Raw genomic sequence first — 19,371 nt, 5'->3', positions numbered from 1 at the left:
CATCATTTTTTTTTTGGTTGTTATTGTGATTACCAAGTCAATCTTTTTCTTTTTCCAATTCTTCTACTTCCAACTCATAAAAGATATCCAAGATAAGATAACCTTTTTTTTTTGTCCAAAAATCAACCAAAACAAAACTCATCCCAATTGAAAGGCAGTGGCAAAATTCACAGGTAAGCCATGCTACCATAATATGGTGATAAATTTGGTATTTTATACTATAGCTCTTCACCTAAAAAAAGAGAACTTTACAATCTCTATCCATTAAATATAATTAAGAAAAAACAGGCAATAACTCAACAGTCTGAATTGTTATTGAGAACAAACACAGGCTAAAAGCATTAATTCACTATCGACAGTAATGGTAATTGAAACACAAGTCTAATTTTACAAGAAAGAAGGAATTTCACTGCTGGGCTTGTCCTCCAATGTAGATATAATTAATTGCATGATTCAAGTATGAAACTCAGTAAGGCAACAACCAACACTAATGTAATATAAGCAGCAGTTGCAGGTGAATTGTTCAAAAGATTTAATATTTCAGGATCCATAGCTCTGTTGACGGCCATCTCACTTTTCCCATGATTCTGTATGTCATAGAAATGTAATTACAACTCAATATAACTAAAAACCAATTCGTAAATGTAAAGAAATTTGCATGCACTTCATATATAACATATTTATTTTGTTTGAATAATCTTTTTTATTTGGATAAAACGTAAGGAAGTTTGGAAGAAAATAGAGAAGATACGTCTGTTTAATAATTTAAAAAATTGAAAAAAAATTTTATCTGAATTACACCTATTTTATTTGGGGAATGTTGTTGTAGAGACATCATCGGCCACGGCTGCGACTGCGTTGTTGCTGCTGCTGCTGGGTTTGGGACTAATTGACTGCCTCTTGCAGCTAGTTGCATCATATTTGATAGACTAAGGGAAGAGATTTAGGAGATCTCGGAGAGACGAGAAAACTATAGGGAATTTTTCTTTTTTAATTCTAATTTGGGAATCCAAATTATATAAAAAAGGTTGAGTCTTGATCAGAGCTAAATTACTTTCATAATTTCCAAAATTTGAAGTGTATCATTTAGGTCTCCAATCTTTAAAAAAATATATATATATCCATCCCTATATTTTTATGCTCATAATAAAATGATCCTTAGGCAAAAAAAAAACAATTTATGCAACTATTAAAAGTAATTCCAAAAAAAAAATTACATAAAAAGATAATGATAAAACTTTTTTACTTGTTAAAATTATAATAATAAATATTACTTTAAAATAATAATAATTTTGATAATTATATGAAAAATAAAATTACTTTTTTACCTTAAATTTTGTTAGTAAGTTTTTTTATTCAATTTTAGGATAAAAAAAAGTCTATCTTGAAAATGAAAATTACCTACTTTTCTTCAAATTTATTTGTTTAAAACATATAATTAGACTATAAATCATCCTAAAATATTCCATAGTGTATTTGTCATTTATTTTACAATATTTCAATATCATAAAATATTTCTTCAAAAGCCAAGATTTTTTAGTTATAAAATATTAGTATAAAATTTTCAAAGAAACATTATAAATTTCACACTATCACATATTAATAGAAATAACAAATTTATTTATTTAGATTGCAATTAGAGATTTTCATGAACCGAACTAAAATTAAATAATGCTTTCAAAGTCTCACTCAAGAGCCAACTTCACTCATTCATTATAAACTTGAACAAATCTATTTTACTATTAAAAATTAAAATATTAAAAAATATTTTTATATTAATATTTTAATTTTTAAATATATTTTAAAATACAACTTAAATAAAAATATTTTATTAATAAAATAATAATTTGATTGGTTACGCTTAGACCTTAAAAATCATGTCTAAAACTTGATTCAAGTCGATCCTTACTAGTGGATCTATGGATTTGATTAGCAACACAATTTGAGAAAGTTTAATTGCAAATTAACAAATTTTTTCTTAAAAAATAATAAATATTAATTGATTTAAAATTTGCATTGCAAACATAATTAAAATACATAAAAATTAACATCCCTAGAAAATAAATTAAAAAATAAAATTTATCAAATTTTTATTTCCTTCATAATCATTATTTTTTTTTTAATCTTAAACTTATAATATTATCAATCCATTATCCACTTTATAATTTTCATTTTTATAAAGCTCAACCAACTATTATCATTACGAAAAAACTATTTGGTTACCATTATCAAATATAGAAATCAATGTCATTTTTTAAATTTAGAGACTAAAACGATATTCACTTCAAAATTTAATGATGTAATTGTTATAAAAAAATTAAAAACAAAGTTTTCTTTTATACTTATCAGCAGTTGAAATAACACTAGCAAAAATTATTTTAATTTCTTACAAAAATTTAAAAGAAAAAGATTTTATATGCAAAATAAAAAAAAAATCATTAAAATAACATAAGATGACATTAACCACTTCTAAAAAAATTCATAAAAAAGGATTTTTTATTATAATTATAATAATTATAGTTTTAGATTTTAAATATTGTGAAAAAAATTGATTATATATTAATGAAAGATATCAATATTTATATTAAAAAATTTTACATGAAAACTATATAAAAAGATTTTTTATTGTCCTATCACATTGCACTCAAATTGTCGTGCGGTCATGTCCATGTCATGTCATTCGTTGCCAAAGGTATTTTATAATCAAAAGTGCATAATAATATTTTTTAATAACTCACCATCCACTCAAAAGCATTTTGATCATTAAGCCTGAGTTGACATGTCAGATCAACCATAATTTTCGAAGGCTACATTAGCTCGATCAAACCTATATCCCACTTGACAATATATCAATATATTAAGTTGTCATTATTAGGTTGGCCCCATCAACCCTAAACCTAACTCCAAGAGTTCAAATCATTAAAGTCCGAACATCTCCCCCCTCATGTATAAATTCCTAATCTCATCCCAAGTATAAGAGAGGAATTACAAAAACTCTTTCTAGATTTCCCTTTTCCTCTATATTCCAAGCACTAACTTAAACATCAAAGCATAAACGTTGGATACACCTCCAACCTTTGTCCTTGACCAATCTTTGATCTCTTGCGATTCCAGGCTTTATCCTCCAGGTCGAGTTTGACACCAACATTTTAACGAGCTAGTTAAAGGCAACATCACCTAACTTAGTTCATAATGTCTTCAAGGAAAAACAGCTAAAGAGGGAGATCATCTCGTTGCGATTGTAGTTGATACTTAGATCAGCCAACCGAACCCAAATGACTTATGCAAGCTACACCTAAATTAAAACAATTTGAAACGTTGACCCAATAGCTACAATCCCTCACAAAACTCATCCAGAACATAACACCACTACAAACTTCAAAGAAAGCATTACCCATAACCCAAAGAAACCCATAAACTTAAAAACTAATGACCTATAAGGATAATGAAGTCATTTCTTGATCCATGATAAAGATGAAACTCCAAGAAGTTACTATGCAACCAACTTTAAAACTCAAGCCACCCAAAGGGCCAAAGAAGCCACCTCGGAGCATCTAGCTAATGAAATTAGAAACTTGAATAGAAGCAATGGAAAAAGAGCTTAGGAACAAGACTTTTATACTTAATGATAAGCTCAGATTCCTAGAAACCTCACCATTTATTGAGGACATATATCGAGCTCTCCCTCCCATAAAAAAATTCAAAATGCCTACTATTGACACTTATGATAGCACTACTGATCCTTTTGATCACCTTGAAATTTTCAGAACAAGCATACTGACACAGGTTGCCAACAAACTGTTGATGTGCAAATGCTTTGCGACAACACTAAAAAAGACAGCTCAGTCATGGTATTCCAACCTCAAGCACAAGTTAATATCTTTCTTTAAATAGTTTAACCACTCATTCTTGACACATTTTATAAGTAATTGAACAAGAAAGATGACCTAAAGCTCGATGCCAATAAAACAAGAAGATAAAGAATCTTTAAACGCATATGTGAAGTGTATTAAGGTCAAAACTCTTCAAGTTAATGAGTTAGAGCAAGCTGTAGCCGTGGTCGTCCTCACCAATGAATTTGTGGGAAAACACTTATTTACAGCTGGTTGTAATCTTGTAATAATCTTGTAATCTGTATATTTATATTTGTATCTCTAGAATTAAGTATTTGTATCCCTAGAATTAAGAAAGATTTAGTTTCCTAGTTTAACCCCTAGTTAGTTGTATATAAACCTAAGATTCTTGTATAATTGGAGATAAGCAGTTTTTCAATATATATTCAGTTTCCACATGGTATCAGAGCTTTAGGCTCTTCTTGGGAAGAAAAATTTTCAGCCTTCATTACTGACTTTTTTAGGCCTTCATTGCCGAATCCTGTTTAGGCCTTCATTGCCGAACCTTTTCAAAGAAAGATATCACTATCACCCAATTTGAGGAAATGTTAACTGAAAAAATCACTGGAGTACTACAGATGTCTCAGAAACAAGGAGAGTTCAACAGGGAAGAGATTGAAAAGCTGAGAAACTTATTGAAAATCCTTGAAAAGCCTACTATGGTATGTTCTTTGGGTAAAGTTTCTAGTTCAGGTAAAGCTTCCGGTTCTCATGGATTAAATGTCTCGGCTAAGCCTATTACGAGTTCTTGGGTCATTGACTCAGGAGCCACAGACCACATGACACATTCCCCACAAAAGTTTAGTACATATAACCTGTATCCTAGTAATAAGAAAATTGTTGTTGCTGATGGTTCACTTACCACAGTGGCAGGATTAGGAGATGTTCAAGTTAATCCTTCGTTTGTTCTCAAAAATGTTCTTCATGTTCCTGGATTGTCTACTAATCTGATATCTATACAAAAACTTACCAGAGATATGAATTGCAAAGTAACTTTTTATCCCTCTTATTGTGAATTTCAGGACCAGAGTTCGGGGAAGATGATTGGACTTGCTAAGGAGAAGGATGGACTATACTATATTGAGACATCAAATAACACAAGTAGTATCAAAAATAGTTTACTTTTGTCATTTCTTTCTGAAAAATCTTCCAATAAAGACAAAATCTGACTTTTTCATTTTCGTCTTGGACATCCTTCTTTTGGAACCTTGAGAAACATGTTTCCTTCTTTGTTCAAAGAATTAAATGTTGAAAATTTTCATTGTGATATTTGCGAATTTGCAAAACATAGACGTGTGTCTTTTCCAATCAGTAACAAAAGAAGTTCTACTCCTTTTTACTTGATTCATAATGACATTTGGGGTCCCTCTACAATTTCTAATATTTCTGGTACGAGATGTTTTGTTTCATTCATAGATGATTGTACTAGGGTCTCTTGGGTTTTTTTACTTAAATCCAAATCAGATGTGAATAGTATGTTTTTAAGCTTCCAAAACATGATCCAAAATCAATTTGGAGCAAAAATCAAGAGATTTAGGTCTGATAACGCAAAAGACTACTTCAACCAGAGTTTATCCACCTATTTCCAAAAATAGAAGATTATTCATGAGTCATCTTGTGTTAATACTCCACAGCAGAATGGAATGACAGAGAGAAAAAATAACCCGAGCCTTTCTTTTTCAAACAAATATACCTAAATCTTATTGGGGGGAAGCTGTTCTCATTGTCACACACATTATAAATAAGTTACCTTCAAGAGTTTTGAGATTTAAAACTCCTATGGAACTACTCTCACAATTTTATCCCAACCTCAATACCACAAACAATCTCACACTTAAGATATTTGGTTGTACATCATTTGTTCATGTTCACAGTCATAACAGGAGAAAGTTGGATCCAAAAGCGATTAAATGTATTTTTGTGGGGTATTTTTCAACTCAAAAAGGATATAAGTGCTATCATCCTCCTACCAAAAAATTTTATGTCTGCAGATGTCACTTTTGAAGAAAATAAATCATTTTTTACTCAACCTTATCTTCAGGGGGAGACTTCATTCATGGAATATAAGGATAAAGACTTCTTTTTGCTTGATTTGCCCCCTTCTTCAACATTTACACCCATTAATTCTTATGAGTCGAAACCTGTTTCTGCTAAGCCCAAGTCAAACATTGAATTTGAGTCTGAACCCATTCCAAATACGGAAGATGTGACAAAAGATAATATTGTTCTTGATTCTATGAAGGAATTACAGGTGTACTCAAGAAGGAAAATTCCAGATCCTGAACCAGTTCCAGTCCAAGAACCTGATCCTAACTCTGAAAATGAGGTAACTACAGTTTTTGACTCTATTTCTCAAAATGAGCATGAATCTCCTAAAACTATAACTAGTGATTATGATTTACCTATTGCCATTAGAAAAGGAACCAGAGAATGTACCAAGCATCCACTATACCCAATATCTAATTTTGTGTCATTTGAAAAATTCTCACCATCCCACAAAAATTTTCTTGTGAGCCTAAACACTATTTCTGTTCCAACTACATTATCCGAGGCATTATCCAGTGAGAAATGGAGGCAAGCCATGAAAATAGAAATGGAGGCCTTAGAGAAAAATCAGACATGGGAATTGGTAGAGTTGCCTAAAGGAAAAAATCCAGTGGGGTGTAAATGGATTTTCACTGTAAAATACAAGGCAGATGGTACTGTTGAAAGGTATAAAACTAGGTTAGTGGCTAAGGGCTACACTCAGACTTATGAAGTGGATTACCAGGAAACCTTTGCTCCAGTGGCCAAGATGAATACAGTTAGGATTTTGTTATCATTGGCTGCAAATTACAATTGACAGCTTTAACAATTTGATGTAAAGAATGCTTTCTTACATGGTGATTTGGAAGAAGAAATATATATGAAGGTTCCACCGGGATTTGGAGGTCATCTAGAAGCAAACAAAGTATGCAGGCTAAAAAAGGCTTTATATGACCTTAAACAGTCTCCTAGAGCTTGGTTCGGGAGATTTGCCAAAGTGATGCTAGCAATGGGATATAAACAGAGTCAAAGAGATCACACATTGTTTATCAAGCACTCTGATTCAGGGAGAGTCACAGTTCTATTAGTGTATGTTGATGATATAATTGTAACTGGAGATGATGAAAAAGAGAGAGAATCTCTAAAACAATGTTTGGCTAGAGAATTTGAGATAAAAGAGCTTGGAAGATTGAAGTACTTCCTAGGAATTGAAGTAGCTCACTCATGGCATGATATTTTTATCTCACAACAGAAATATGTGATGGATCTTCTGAAGGAAACTGGGAAGCTTGCATGTAAATCTGTAAATATCCCTATAGATCCTAATCATAAAATTGGAAAAGCTAATGAAGATGTTGCTGTAAATAGAGAGATGTACCAAAAATTAGTTGGAAGACTCATTTATCTCTCACATACTAGCCCTGATATAGCATATGCTGTGAGTGTGGTAAGTTAATTTATGCATAGTCCTAAAAAAGTGCACCTACAGGCTGTCTACCGTATATTGCACTATTTGAAGGCCAATCCTGGGAGAGGTATCTTATTCAAAAGAGATTCGGGGTTAGTTCTAGAAGCATATACAGATGCTGATTATGCAAGTTCAATAACTGATAGAAGATCTACCTCAGGTTACTGCACTTTCTTAGGTGATAATCTTGTGACTTGGAGGAATAAAAAATAGAATGTGGTGACCAGATCAAGTGCTGAAGCAGAGTTCAGAGCAATGGCTCAAGAAATTTGTGAACTACTATGGTTAAAGATTATCCTAGAAGACTTGAAGATCAAGTGGGATGGACCAATGAGACTCTACTGTGATAACAAGTCTGCAATAAGCATTGCACACAATCCTGTGCAACATGACAGAACAAAACACATTGAAGTAGACCGATATTTCATAAAGGAGAAACTAGACAGTGGGTTGATTTGTACACCTTATGTATCAACCAAGGATCAACTTGCAGATGTGTTAACTAAAGAGCTCAGCAGTGCAACATTTCAAAAAATTATTTCCAAGCTGAGAATGGAAAACACCTATTCACCAGCTTGAGGGGAGTGTGGGAAAACACTTATTTACAGCTGGTTGTAATCTTGTAATAATCTTGTAATCTGTATATTTATATTTGTATCTCTAGAATTAAGTATTTGTATCCCTAGAATTAAGAAAGATTTAATTTTCTAGTTTAACCCCTAGTTAGTTGTATATAAACCTAAGATTCTTGTATAATTGGAGATAAGCAGTTTTTCAATATATATTCAATTTTCACAGAATTCAATAAAAAAGAATACCATTTCAAACTTTTTTTCTCTTTCTAAAACCCCCCAAAGGCCCTAGTTGACCTGCTCCAAAAGTAGAAAAAAAAATCATTGCCAAAGCTATAATGGTGAACGGCAAGGTGAAGAAGGACTTCCTCCCATCTTAGCAAGAAAAAGGGTAGAAAATGAGAATTCTCCAAGAGGAAAGAAAATCAATGGAAAGTACCCTAAGATGAAGAACCCAAGCAAATTATACAACTACAATGCACTAAATACCTCTCAAGACAGGATTCTAACGCAAATAGAAAAGAACCTTTAGCTCATATAACCAAAGCCACTAAGACATAATAGCAAAAAAGAGCCAACCAATAAATGTGCTTTCCACAAGGATCACGATCACAATACTAAGGTTTGTGTTAACCTAATGAACGAAATTGTGAATCTGATCAAAAAAGGTCGACTTAACAGGTTTATGGAAAATAAAAGACCAGGGCAACACGTGACGAATTTCAAAAGAAAAAAAAAAAGAGCAATCGAGAATGAACTAAGAGAATAGGAGAGAAACGATGACCAAGGTAATATAATCATAAACCCAACAAGAAAGACAAAAAAAGAGATAAGGTAGACAACCAACCCATAACAGGAACCATTAATGCAATTACTGGTAGGACCTCAGTATCAACAAAAAAAAATTTGATTTGAAAACAATAATGACCTTTTGTTCCATGGCTAAGAAACAAAAATGTTATGACAAGCCAATTTCATTCAACTCAAAATATCTAAAAATGATTCAGTTTCCCCATAATGACGCCATAGTCATAAAAATTATAGTAAACAATCATATGGAGAAAACAAATTCTTTTTGATAATGAAAGCCCGATCGATGTCATTTACTAGTCAATCATGGTAAAGATGGAGATTACTTATTACATACTGAGGCCGCTCACCACCACACTAATTGATTTTGAAAATGAGCAAGTTTTGTAAAAAAAACCATTAAGTTTCCAATCACTTTAGGAACCAAGCCTAGACCAGTCCCCTTGATTATTGAATTTATGGCGATAAATGTACCCTTAGCCTATAACATGATATTAAATTGGCTGAGCCATCTAACATAAGAGTTGTAAGATCAACTCCTCACCTCAAAATCAAGTTTCCTACTCCCAATAGGATAGGAAAGCTCAGGGGAGACCAATCCATGAACAGGCAATGGTATGTGACCACCACAAAAAGGAAAAAGTCTTGGAACCTATAACCCTAATCCTAATCTCAACTGTCACCAAAGAGATATAACGCAGGAAAATCTCGAGATCAAAGTACTACAAGAAGAAAATCAATCTAACGGATTCAATCTTGCCCTGAACGACCAAAAACAAAAAAATCGATGTCACCCGACTTAAACTAGCCGAAGATCTATACTTGTTCCTTTTTTTTAGGATAATCAAGAAAAATGTATACATACATACTCTAAGCTCGGTCAAAAAAATGGATTGATTCAATTGGTTGGAAACAATGTCTTAAGACATGTCAAGCATAGACCCTTCAATAATGGTGGATAAGTTGAACATTGATTTAAATATGAAACTAGTTCAACAAAAAAAGAGGTGTTTTGCCCCTAAAAAACAAAAAATAATAGAAGAAAAGGTCAATAAGCTACTAAAAACTGGATTTATCAAAAGGTTTACCACCCTGAATGGATAGCTACTGCTGTTATGTTAAAAAAACATGACAACAAATAGAGGATGTTTATCTACTTTACAGACCTAAATGAGGCTTGCTCTAAAGACAGCTTTCCCTTACTGAGCATAGATCAGCTAGTGGACAACAGTGCCGAACATGATCTCTTCCGCTTCATGAACATTTACTTCGACTATAATCAAATGAAAATTTTAAAAGAAAACGAGAAGAAAATGACATTCGTGACCAACTATATTGTTACAAGATACTCTTGATGAGATGCTTTCTTATGGAATGATAAGGCTATAGAATCTTTAAAAGGTTGAAAATAGCTATGACCATTATACCAATATTAGCTCTTCCCGACTACAACAAGACCTTTATGATGGAAAGAGATGCGATAGAAACTGGCATAAAAGTAGTGTTGACTCAAAATGGGAGGCTTACAGCTTATTTCAACAAAGCTGTATCGGCAAGCACTGTCAGTAAATGAAAAGAAAATGCTAGCTATTCTTATGAGATTTAAGAAATGGAATGCCTACTTGTTTGGTAGGCACTTCACCATCAAGACTAACCACCAAAGTTTGAAATTTCTTCTCACTAATCAATCTACCATTCCTGTTCAACAATTACAGATTACCAAGATGATGGGTTAGGACTATGAGGTTCATAAAGGAAGGGTGACTATAATGCAATTGCTAATGCCTTGTCTCGAAAACCAAAGCTGGAGCCACCTAAACTTATGGCACTATCTATAATGAGTACGAATCTAATGAGAAAAATCCAAGATTCCTGAAATACTGATCCTAAACTACAGAAGTTGATTGTTGAATTGCAGTCTAAAATCACTACCAATTCTAAGTACACATGGTATGAAGGACAATTGAAGAGATGGGAAATTGAGCCTTTTCCTATACCCAATAGAATATGGTAAGACATTTCCATGGATTTTATACAAAGGTTGCCTAAATCTTATGGAAAAGATAATATATATGTGGTAGTGGACAGGTTAAGCAAGTACACTCATTTTGTGGCAATTACTTATCCTTTCACAGCTTTAATAGTGGCACAATTGTTAGTGGACAACATATTCAAACTCCACGGATGCCTAATTCCATTGTGTTTAACAAGGACAAGGTCTTTATGAGTAAGTTTTGGCAAGAGCTCTTCAAACGGCATGGAACGTCACTCAATATGTCCACTGCATACCATCCATAGATTGATGGTCAAGCCAGAAGTTGTTAACAGATGTTTAGAAACCCATTTAAGGTACATGGTGAGTGAGACACCAAAAGTATGAAGCAGATAGCTATCTTTGGCCAAATGGTGGTACAACACCAATCACCATTCAACTATCAACACAGCATCTTTTGAAGTGATGTATGAATAGCCACCTCCTATCCATTTACCTTAGCAAGAGATTCAACTATAGAGGCAATAGACAGAAGATTACAAGCTAGAAAAGATGCAATTCAAGTGCTGAAATTCTATCTTACTATGGCTCAAGCTAGAATGAATACTATGGAAGACAAGAGGTGAAATGAGAGAGTTTATGGTGGGAGACTTAGTTTATGTTAAGTTGCAACCTTATAGGCAACAGTCAATGAAGAACAAGAGCTGTGCTAAACTAGTTACTAAATTCCTTGGGCCTTACAAAGTTCTGGAAAAGATTGGGAAGGTTGCTTATAAGATACAATTACCTAGTGGTTCTAAAATCCATCCCATGTTCCATGTATCAAAACTGAAGCAACATGTTGGCAACTCTGCTACTCAGTCCCCATTACCTATTGTTGGTGATAATGGACAAATGGTGAAAAAACCAATAAAAGTTCTAAACATGAGGATGGTAAAAATAGGGAACGTGACTGTTACAAAAGTCTTACTTAAGTGGACAAATTAATTTCCAAAAGATGCCAATTGGGAGGTTCTATATGAATTAAAGCAACAATATCCTGCATTTGATCATTGAGGACAAGGATCTTTTCCATGGGAGGGGTGTTGTTATGGGCTTAACTTAGGTGAACTTGTTTTTAGTATTTAGGCTAGCTATTCTAAAGCTTGTGTGAACGAGGCCCTTATTTGCTTGATTTCTATTTTTTATATTTTCGTTTTTTATTTTCCAGCTAATATTACTATTAGTAGGAAGGAAAGAGAAACTACGACTAAGTCCGAGATTCTTGGAATTAACTGGAGGTGGTTATACTAGCATTAAAAGGGAGTAAGAAAGTAGTGTGTAACCATTCAAGAAATATCACAAACATTCTTCTGCCAATTATCTTTTCTATTATTCTCTATATTTTCTGTCTTCTCTCTTCATCTTTCTTCTTTGAAGGGTTTTTGGAGATTGATCATTTTGAGCTGTATCATCTCATTCCCATTCTTCCAGAACTGATTATCAAGCTTTATTAGGATGTAAAAGTCAGTCCTTCATGTCTCAAATCCCATGACCCAAATGACGAACAAAATCAAATTTAAATTATCACAACTTCAAATTAACAAAATCTGGTTTTCCCACTATAAGACCAATTTTCCACTAAACAAATTACAACCCTTCTTTACATGTCTACTGTTCAATTTTAAGAGAAAAAGTTTTGTAATATTAGATTTGCTTGATTCCTTGGTATTGAAATTCTATTAAAAACAGAATTTATCAGTAAAATAACTAAAAGATCACAGATTTTTAGAAAATAAAAGGTGAAAAATGAAAGAAAAAATATATGGTGTTATGAGAGGATGGGGCATTTTAATTCCATAACGATGGGGAGATAAGCTTAAGATTTGATAAGCAATGGAGAAGAAGGTCAGCTATTGAAAGGAAAGAGCAAGTTGATTTGATGAAGAAACCAAAAAGAGAGAGAGGGGAAGACAAGTTCACGAGTAAAAAAATTGCTTTATGAGATCTAACAGTTAAAAAAGTGTAAAACTTTTTTTTCATTGGTGTAAATGGATCCTTACACACACATATATATTATACTTTAAGTACATGTGAAATGAGTCCCCACACCTGCATCCTTCTCTTGACCCTTTTATGTTTGTATCTTCGTGTATTAAGTTTAAGATAATTGATGAATCAAACATATAGACACATACCAGCACTTGAAATCCGTACCTGAGTCGAAGCAACATAGTAAGATACTTTTTGCCCACTTATGTCCCTTTGTATCAATAGCCTTGGTAGAGTTGAATTTTACTAAAACTTAACCTGGAAATTTTTTAGTTTGAGTTATTATTTCCACTCATTTTCCTCTCTTGCTACAATATTCTTGGGTGGCTGCTCACAACACAGGACCTAAATCTTCAAAGCAGTCACTTCTCTTTGCATCCAAAATCAAATTGCTTTTTTGTAATTTCAACCATAAGCCATAGTTTCACATCAATACTAATCAGCCAAATCTCTCAATTCACCAAGTGTACCACAAGCATCTCGGTACACAGTTTCTAGAAATCTTTTCCTTCAGTTTCAGCCCCCTTTTGGGATAAATCCTAACCAATTCAAATCATAATTGATTCCTAAACCCCAACCATAGTTCCAACAATAGCCATAAACCCTAAAATTTCTTATTTCCCAACCCAAACTCACCATAAGTTGCAAGTAGGAGCACAATAAACAAAATCTGCCTAAATTATTTAATCTGCTAGATTACCCAACATTTATTTTGATAAACTAAACTTCATGTTATACACACCTTCAAGAGGCCAATGTCCTCGAGGTCTTATGCATCATTAGACACATGAGACAACTGCATATCCTGACTTCAGACACCATTGTACTCCGGATGCAAGATGGCCAACTGAAATTTAGGGAATGACAAGTTTATGCAGTAATTAGTATACCATTCTGAGGATTGATGTATTACAGGTTTGCAGAAGAGTTCACACATACTTACTAAAAACACTGGTCCAGGAATAAATTGAAATATATAATCATTTAATACAACCAGGAACATAAATGACCTGCAAAAAAGATTCACTTAAATCAGCAGGAGCAGGGGATCCAGAATTATCTCTTAAGGAAGAGTGACATGACAAAATGCTCACCACAAACAAAGATATGGTTGCCATACCACTTCAGGAAATTGTATATGCATACAGGCTTCCTGCTCAGTATAGATAGGTGAAGTCAAGAAATTTGGAAACAATAAAACAGAAAGTTGCAGACAGGAAAATATATGATCATGCGCAACTTGAGTAAAAGAAAAAGATGAAAAGCAAGGGGTGAGGAGGGTGGGATATATACACTTAAGCATAACTGTATCTGTTTTATGCACATGTGAGCACACATATGTTTAACACCAATAAAAGTTTATCATATCGTGACAGAGATATTACTCAGACAATTAACTTTCTAGTTTGCCACAGGGAAAATATGCACATAGAAAACATATAGCCTATCACTTCCTGTTAATTTTTAATTTCAAGGACCATTTCTCACGGATAGAATACCTATGAAAGAAGAAACCAAAAGATTACCTTGTCCAAGGATCAAAATACTGTTTTCAGCCGTAGGTATCATATCTTGGATCTTTTCACTAGAAAAAATTGCATGACAAACTAGCAAATAAAACAGGAAAAATGTAAATCACCTTGCCAAAAAGTTAAATTTTATAACACTCTAAAAAGGGCATGTGAACATATCAATCACAAAAAAAAATCAGTAATAAAGTGATTGATGAAACAAGTGCTCTAGATCATAGAACCTTCACGAGCAAGAATAAAAAATGCAAGGACCCCACCTTAAAGGAATCAAAATTATGGAAGAGAATATGCAAGTATTCTCCAAAGATTGATAAAAGTAAAGTCAATATATGACATAATTCAACATATTAAACAAATAAAATCAGAGGATTAAAAAAACCTGAGATTTGCATTAGCTTTTCCTCACTCTCCCTTTTAACATTTTCGTTAAATGCAGAGCTAATGTCCACCATGTGCACAGAATGATACCCATCTGATATCCAAACAGTTTGTCTTCCTACAAAATGATGGAAAGTATCCTTTAATTGCATACAAGTATTATAAAGATCAACCATCAAATGCTTTCCCTTAAAAAGCAGAGGTCAAAGGTCAAAATTTAATGTTAATAAAATTCCAAAGAATGTTTTCAGTAACCCAAAATTTTCACTCTTTTTTATTCAAACAGCAGGTGTTTGTCTGTGTGCAATTGAATTCAAAGTTTCAAACCCTCCCCACCCCATCCCAACACCAAGATTTTTTTCCCTATTCTTCGCTCACAAGATAACCCTTAGCAAAGAACACATGAACTCCACGACTTGTTTCCTGGGTATCAAGAATCTTCCCATTGGAAATAAACTTCAAGTCATGTCACTTTGCCATCCATTAATCATGATTTTGAACCCTATTTGGCCATGTAACCATCTCTAAAATCAAATGAGAACTTTGGAAGAACTAAAGAAAGAAGTTAGAGAAGCTTACTTGAGGAAATATCAGGAAGAACAGCCAGCTTCTGCACTTTCAGAACATGTGGCAATGACCTCATGTGAAAGGTGATATTTAATCCAACAGCATTGTTCAATACATGCAAGACAGACAAATTTCCTGCAGAATTCAAAATTAAAAACTTCTTTGAGGACAGTGGTTGGATGGAAATTGCCTTTATGGACATAAATGGCCCATTTGCAGATGTCAAGCCCTTAACCTCCCCTTTCTCAAATGCCACAAAGCATGCACCCGCAGATTTTTGTCTGAATTTTCCAGGCATCTGCTTCACTGCAAAATACAATGCCCAATCAGAGAAAAAAAAAGTAGCAACCTTGTAAACTACTAAAAATACAGTGAGACTTTATGATCCCAATCCACCAACTAGAGACTTCACTCAAACAAAAGGGAAACATATAAGAGAGTTCTTAATCAAACAACCTTTATACTTTCTTATATAACTAATTTACCATATAGAGACATACTTATAATTTAAACCAAATATCAGCATCTTGCTAAATATGAGTGACCCAATTGCTTGGTTAAATAGATAATAAAAACAATTTGTTAGAAAAAATAATAAATTAAATATATTTCAGTAGATGCAGTGTGAGACTATGTAATAGAATGTCTGAGTAAAGCCAATTAACTGAAGTTATACTGCCATTAATGAGCCAAATCACCCAAAAATTTATGACAAATTATGGAGATACTGATCCACAAAGCCATTACATGGACAAAGTCAAGGCAATTATACATGTTCATATTTCAAATTAAATTAATTTAATTTATCACTCATATTTAAAGAAAAAAAAAGTTAGACCGCCAATTAATTATCAATACCATTTCTAGTCTAATAAAGCTCAAGCTAGAATGCTAAAGATGGCTATGCTCCTTGACCTAATCTAACTCACTGAAACAGGAAAACGACAATAGATGACAGGTATTGGTATTTAATTACTTCATTCAATATTTGAAAAATAAATTTCAACCAAAAGACAACTCACTTCCTCCTACATTATTAGGTACTTAAACCTCTTCATAGATAAAGATCTTCACTTGGAAATGCCTTTAAATCAAGTATTCCCAGTCCCTGCTCCATCTCCTGTAAATTATCTCCAATGCTATAATACAAGAAGCATTGACCTAAAAGGTAAGCAAAATTCCTTCTTCTAAAGGCCTTGAATCTCAATGATCCTTAAGCTAAAGTCTAATACAATTCACTAAAACACAGGTATGTTATAATTTGTCAAGTCTCTTACAAGTTCATTCAAAAAGAAAACCACTACAAGAAATAATAAGTTAGCTCTGCGCATTTAGTCATGATTGATGGAACAAAAATTTTCTAGGAGTTACTTAAAGAGGTTGATAGACTTTTGCAGTATATTAAACTAATTCAGTAACCGGTTCAAGTCATGACGAACTGGAACAATACCACAGCCTAAATTCAATATTAAGCGAATCAGCTCTGTCATCAGTTAGCTTAAACATGAAGTACCAAGAAAAAAAGCTATGCTTAAACACCAACTGGATAGGCTGCAAAGGAAGCCATCTATTCTAATTCACTTGAGCACTTTTGCTGATAAAATTGACAACAATTATAGAATAAATTACAGAACCTACTATAAGTTTATGAAATGAACAAAAATAACACGGCCACTACCATTATAAAGTTCAAAGCAATACATAAAACCCCATAACACTTACCAGAAACAGAATGCTTTTCAATCTTCCCATCAAAATCACCGTTACAAACAATCTCCGAGCTACTTGATCCACCACTGAAAATACCTTCATTATCTCCAATTACCCCATTTGACAGACCAGAATTCTTCACTCTCCTGACCTTTCTCCCTTTCACCAATTCTCTTAAATGCCAAACTTTAACCCCGTTTTCCTCCCCTAAAACCAACCACTCAAATGACATACACATTGAAAAAACAGGCTTCAAACAATCAATCATAGCACATTTCATGAGCTTAACGGCCACCCCATCATCACCCTCATCATTACCCACCAATTTAACCCCAAAGATGAAAACTGTCGAGCTTGAAACCGAATACAAAGCGAAAAAATTAACAGACCCAACAATCATAACTTTCAAACCATGACTAACATCAATCAAAACCCCAACTTTATCATCAAACTCAATACCCTTTTGCTTGGAAACAACTTTAGCCTTCTCAAAAACCTTACTGCCATCATTCCTATAAAGAAAAAATCTAAGGAGAACCTTGGAACCACCTTTATAAGGGCTTGAAACAATGAAAAGGACTCTGGGATTAGGATTTTGTTGGGTTTTTTGGAGAAGAAGGAAAGTGAAGGAAGATGAAGGAGGAGGAATAGTAAGGGACTTTTGATGGGAAGAAAAAGGGAAGGAAATGGAAGGAAAAAGGGAAAGAGAAGAGTCAGAGTGGAAAAGGGCAAGGGAAAAAGAATTGGGTTCGAAGAGAAGAGACGTTGGTGTTTTAGAAGAAGAAGAAGAAAGAGAGGAAGAGGGTGTTGGGAGATTGATCTTGGAAGCTTGGAAAACAACCATTAGAGTTTTTCTAAAACTAAAATTTGAGATTGTTTTTTCAGTGCGTTAGAGAGAGAGAAAGGGGCACGCACGGTCTTTTTGTGCTTCTTCTGTTCTATTACCAAACTTACTTTTATCTTCAATTTTTTTATTAAAAATTTCTCTTATTTTTTTTTTTATTAATTTTTTTTTACAAGATCTATAGATGTAAACTTAGTATTTATTTCTTTATCTATTTTTTCAAATAACGAAAATTTTGTATTATTAATTTTATCTTTTATTATTATATTAGAATTTAAAATTTTATTTTTTCTTTTATCTTCTTTATTTGAATTATTTTCATCAATAATATCATAATTAAGTATATAATGCTAATTAAACTTTTTAAAAAGTTTTACATGTGTTTCATATAATTCTTTTATTATATTCAAATAATCAATCATTTTTTTAAGATTATTTTTTTCTGTTTTACACTTAAAGTGTTTTAAAAGACTCTTATAAGATTTAAAATCTAATTTTTTTGCTTTAAAAAAATCATACGGTTGAAAAAATGATGATTTATCATCATTAAGAGTAATAATAGCATTACCATAATATCAATATCCAAAGTCAGTTGTTTGATTTTTATCAACTTTTAATAATTTTATTTTTTGATTAATATTTACTAATAACTACTTAGAATCTTAGTTTATATCTAAACTAGTCACTTGTCTTAAATTATCTATTTTTTATTCTAGTATGTCAATTTTATTAAACAATTTTTTAAAGAAAGTAGTAGATAAATCAACTAAACCATTAATATTATAATTGATTGCCAATATATGATTTTCTAATTAAGGATCCATATGCAAACTATGATTATAAGTTTTTCTTGAACAAACACAGTTTTTAATATTTTGCTCTATGTTTCTAGTACCTAAAACCGTCTATATACCTTTCAAAGATTTTTAATGCTAGATTTAAAGGTCACAATAAAGTCATAACACTAGCATAGAAATAATAAATAGATATATGAGTTTTAAAACATAAAGCTTAAAGTTAAAAGCTGCGAAAGTAAAGAAATACTTACAGTGATGGTTGGGATCTAGAGATCGCAAATAAAAAATAAATATATCTAAATAATGATTTTGTACAGTGTATGATATATAAGGTTCGTTATAAGGTTCTAATACCAATTACAAGTGAAAGACAATTTACAAGTGAGAAAGGTAAGAAAGAAAAAAAGAAGATGTAGAAAGAGTAGAAGAAGAAGCAAAGTGGGGAAGGGAATCAATTAGAGTGAAAGATAATTTACAAGTGAGAAGGGTAAGAAAAATGAAAGAAAGATGTAGAAAAAGTATAAGAAAAAGTAAAGTAAGGAATGGAGTCTCTACCTTTCCTACTTATCCCATCATCCTTTATAATACAAAAGTTCTTCCCCATTAATTAGGGTAGGTAACTCATTAATACCTATAGGATAAGTAACTAATTGTTAATACCTATGAAAGTAACTTTTGACTTTTATAAAAGATGACAATAATTCATACTGTAATGAATATATATATAGTTTTAGCAGCAATTGTTGACTTA

The 19,371-nt window shown here is 32.5% G+C and overlaps 2 protein-coding genes across 6 annotated transcripts; one reads left to right on the top strand and one right to left on the bottom strand.

Annotated features, from left to right (window-relative positions):
* Positions 1–292: 292 nt before the first annotated feature.
* On the bottom strand, positions 293–17,918 carry LOC111314714 (uncharacterized). Of its 5 annotated transcripts, none has more exons than XM_022916355.2 (8): positions 16,992–17,916; positions 15,282–15,575; positions 14,704–14,820; positions 14,319–14,399; positions 13,887–13,945; positions 13,732–13,802; positions 13,535–13,639; positions 293–587 (listed from the first exon to the last, which is right to left on the bottom strand). In XM_022916355.2, the coding sequence occupies exons 1-5, from the start codon at positions 17,821–17,823 to the stop codon at positions 13,917–13,919; spliced, it is 1,353 nt and encodes a 450-aa protein (XP_022772090.2). In that variant the 5' UTR covers positions 17,824–17,916; the 3' UTR covers positions 293–587; positions 13,535–13,639; positions 13,732–13,802; positions 13,887–13,916. The 5 variants fall into 5 exon arrangements, with proteins under 5 accessions (XP_022772090.2, XP_022772089.2, XP_089608378.1 ...); XM_022916354.2 differs by having other exon boundaries at positions 13,736–13,802; XM_089752252.1 differs by lacking the exon at positions 14,704–14,820 and having other exon boundaries at positions 386–587; positions 13,736–13,802; positions 16,992–17,918.
* Positions 10,183–11,066, top strand: LOC149512366 (uncharacterized). Its single transcript, XM_089752229.1, has 3 exons — positions 10,183–10,329; positions 10,687–10,778; positions 10,904–11,066. The coding sequence occupies exons 1-3, from the start codon at positions 10,183–10,185 to the stop codon at positions 11,064–11,066; spliced, it is 402 nt and encodes a 133-aa protein (XP_089608355.1).
* Positions 17,919–19,371: the final 1,453 nt, after the last annotated feature.

This window comes from Durio zibethinus, chromosome 23, assembly GCF_047325235.1.
Source record: "Durio zibethinus cultivar Kanyao isolate XHJ-2024 chromosome 23, ASM4732523v1, whole genome shotgun sequence".
In the NCBI taxonomy this organism is placed as follows: domain Eukaryota; kingdom Viridiplantae; phylum Streptophyta; class Magnoliopsida; order Malvales; family Malvaceae; genus Durio; species Durio zibethinus.
The sequence above is the reverse complement of the archived record's forward strand: the minus strand, read 5'-3'. Positions and strand labels throughout refer to the sequence as shown.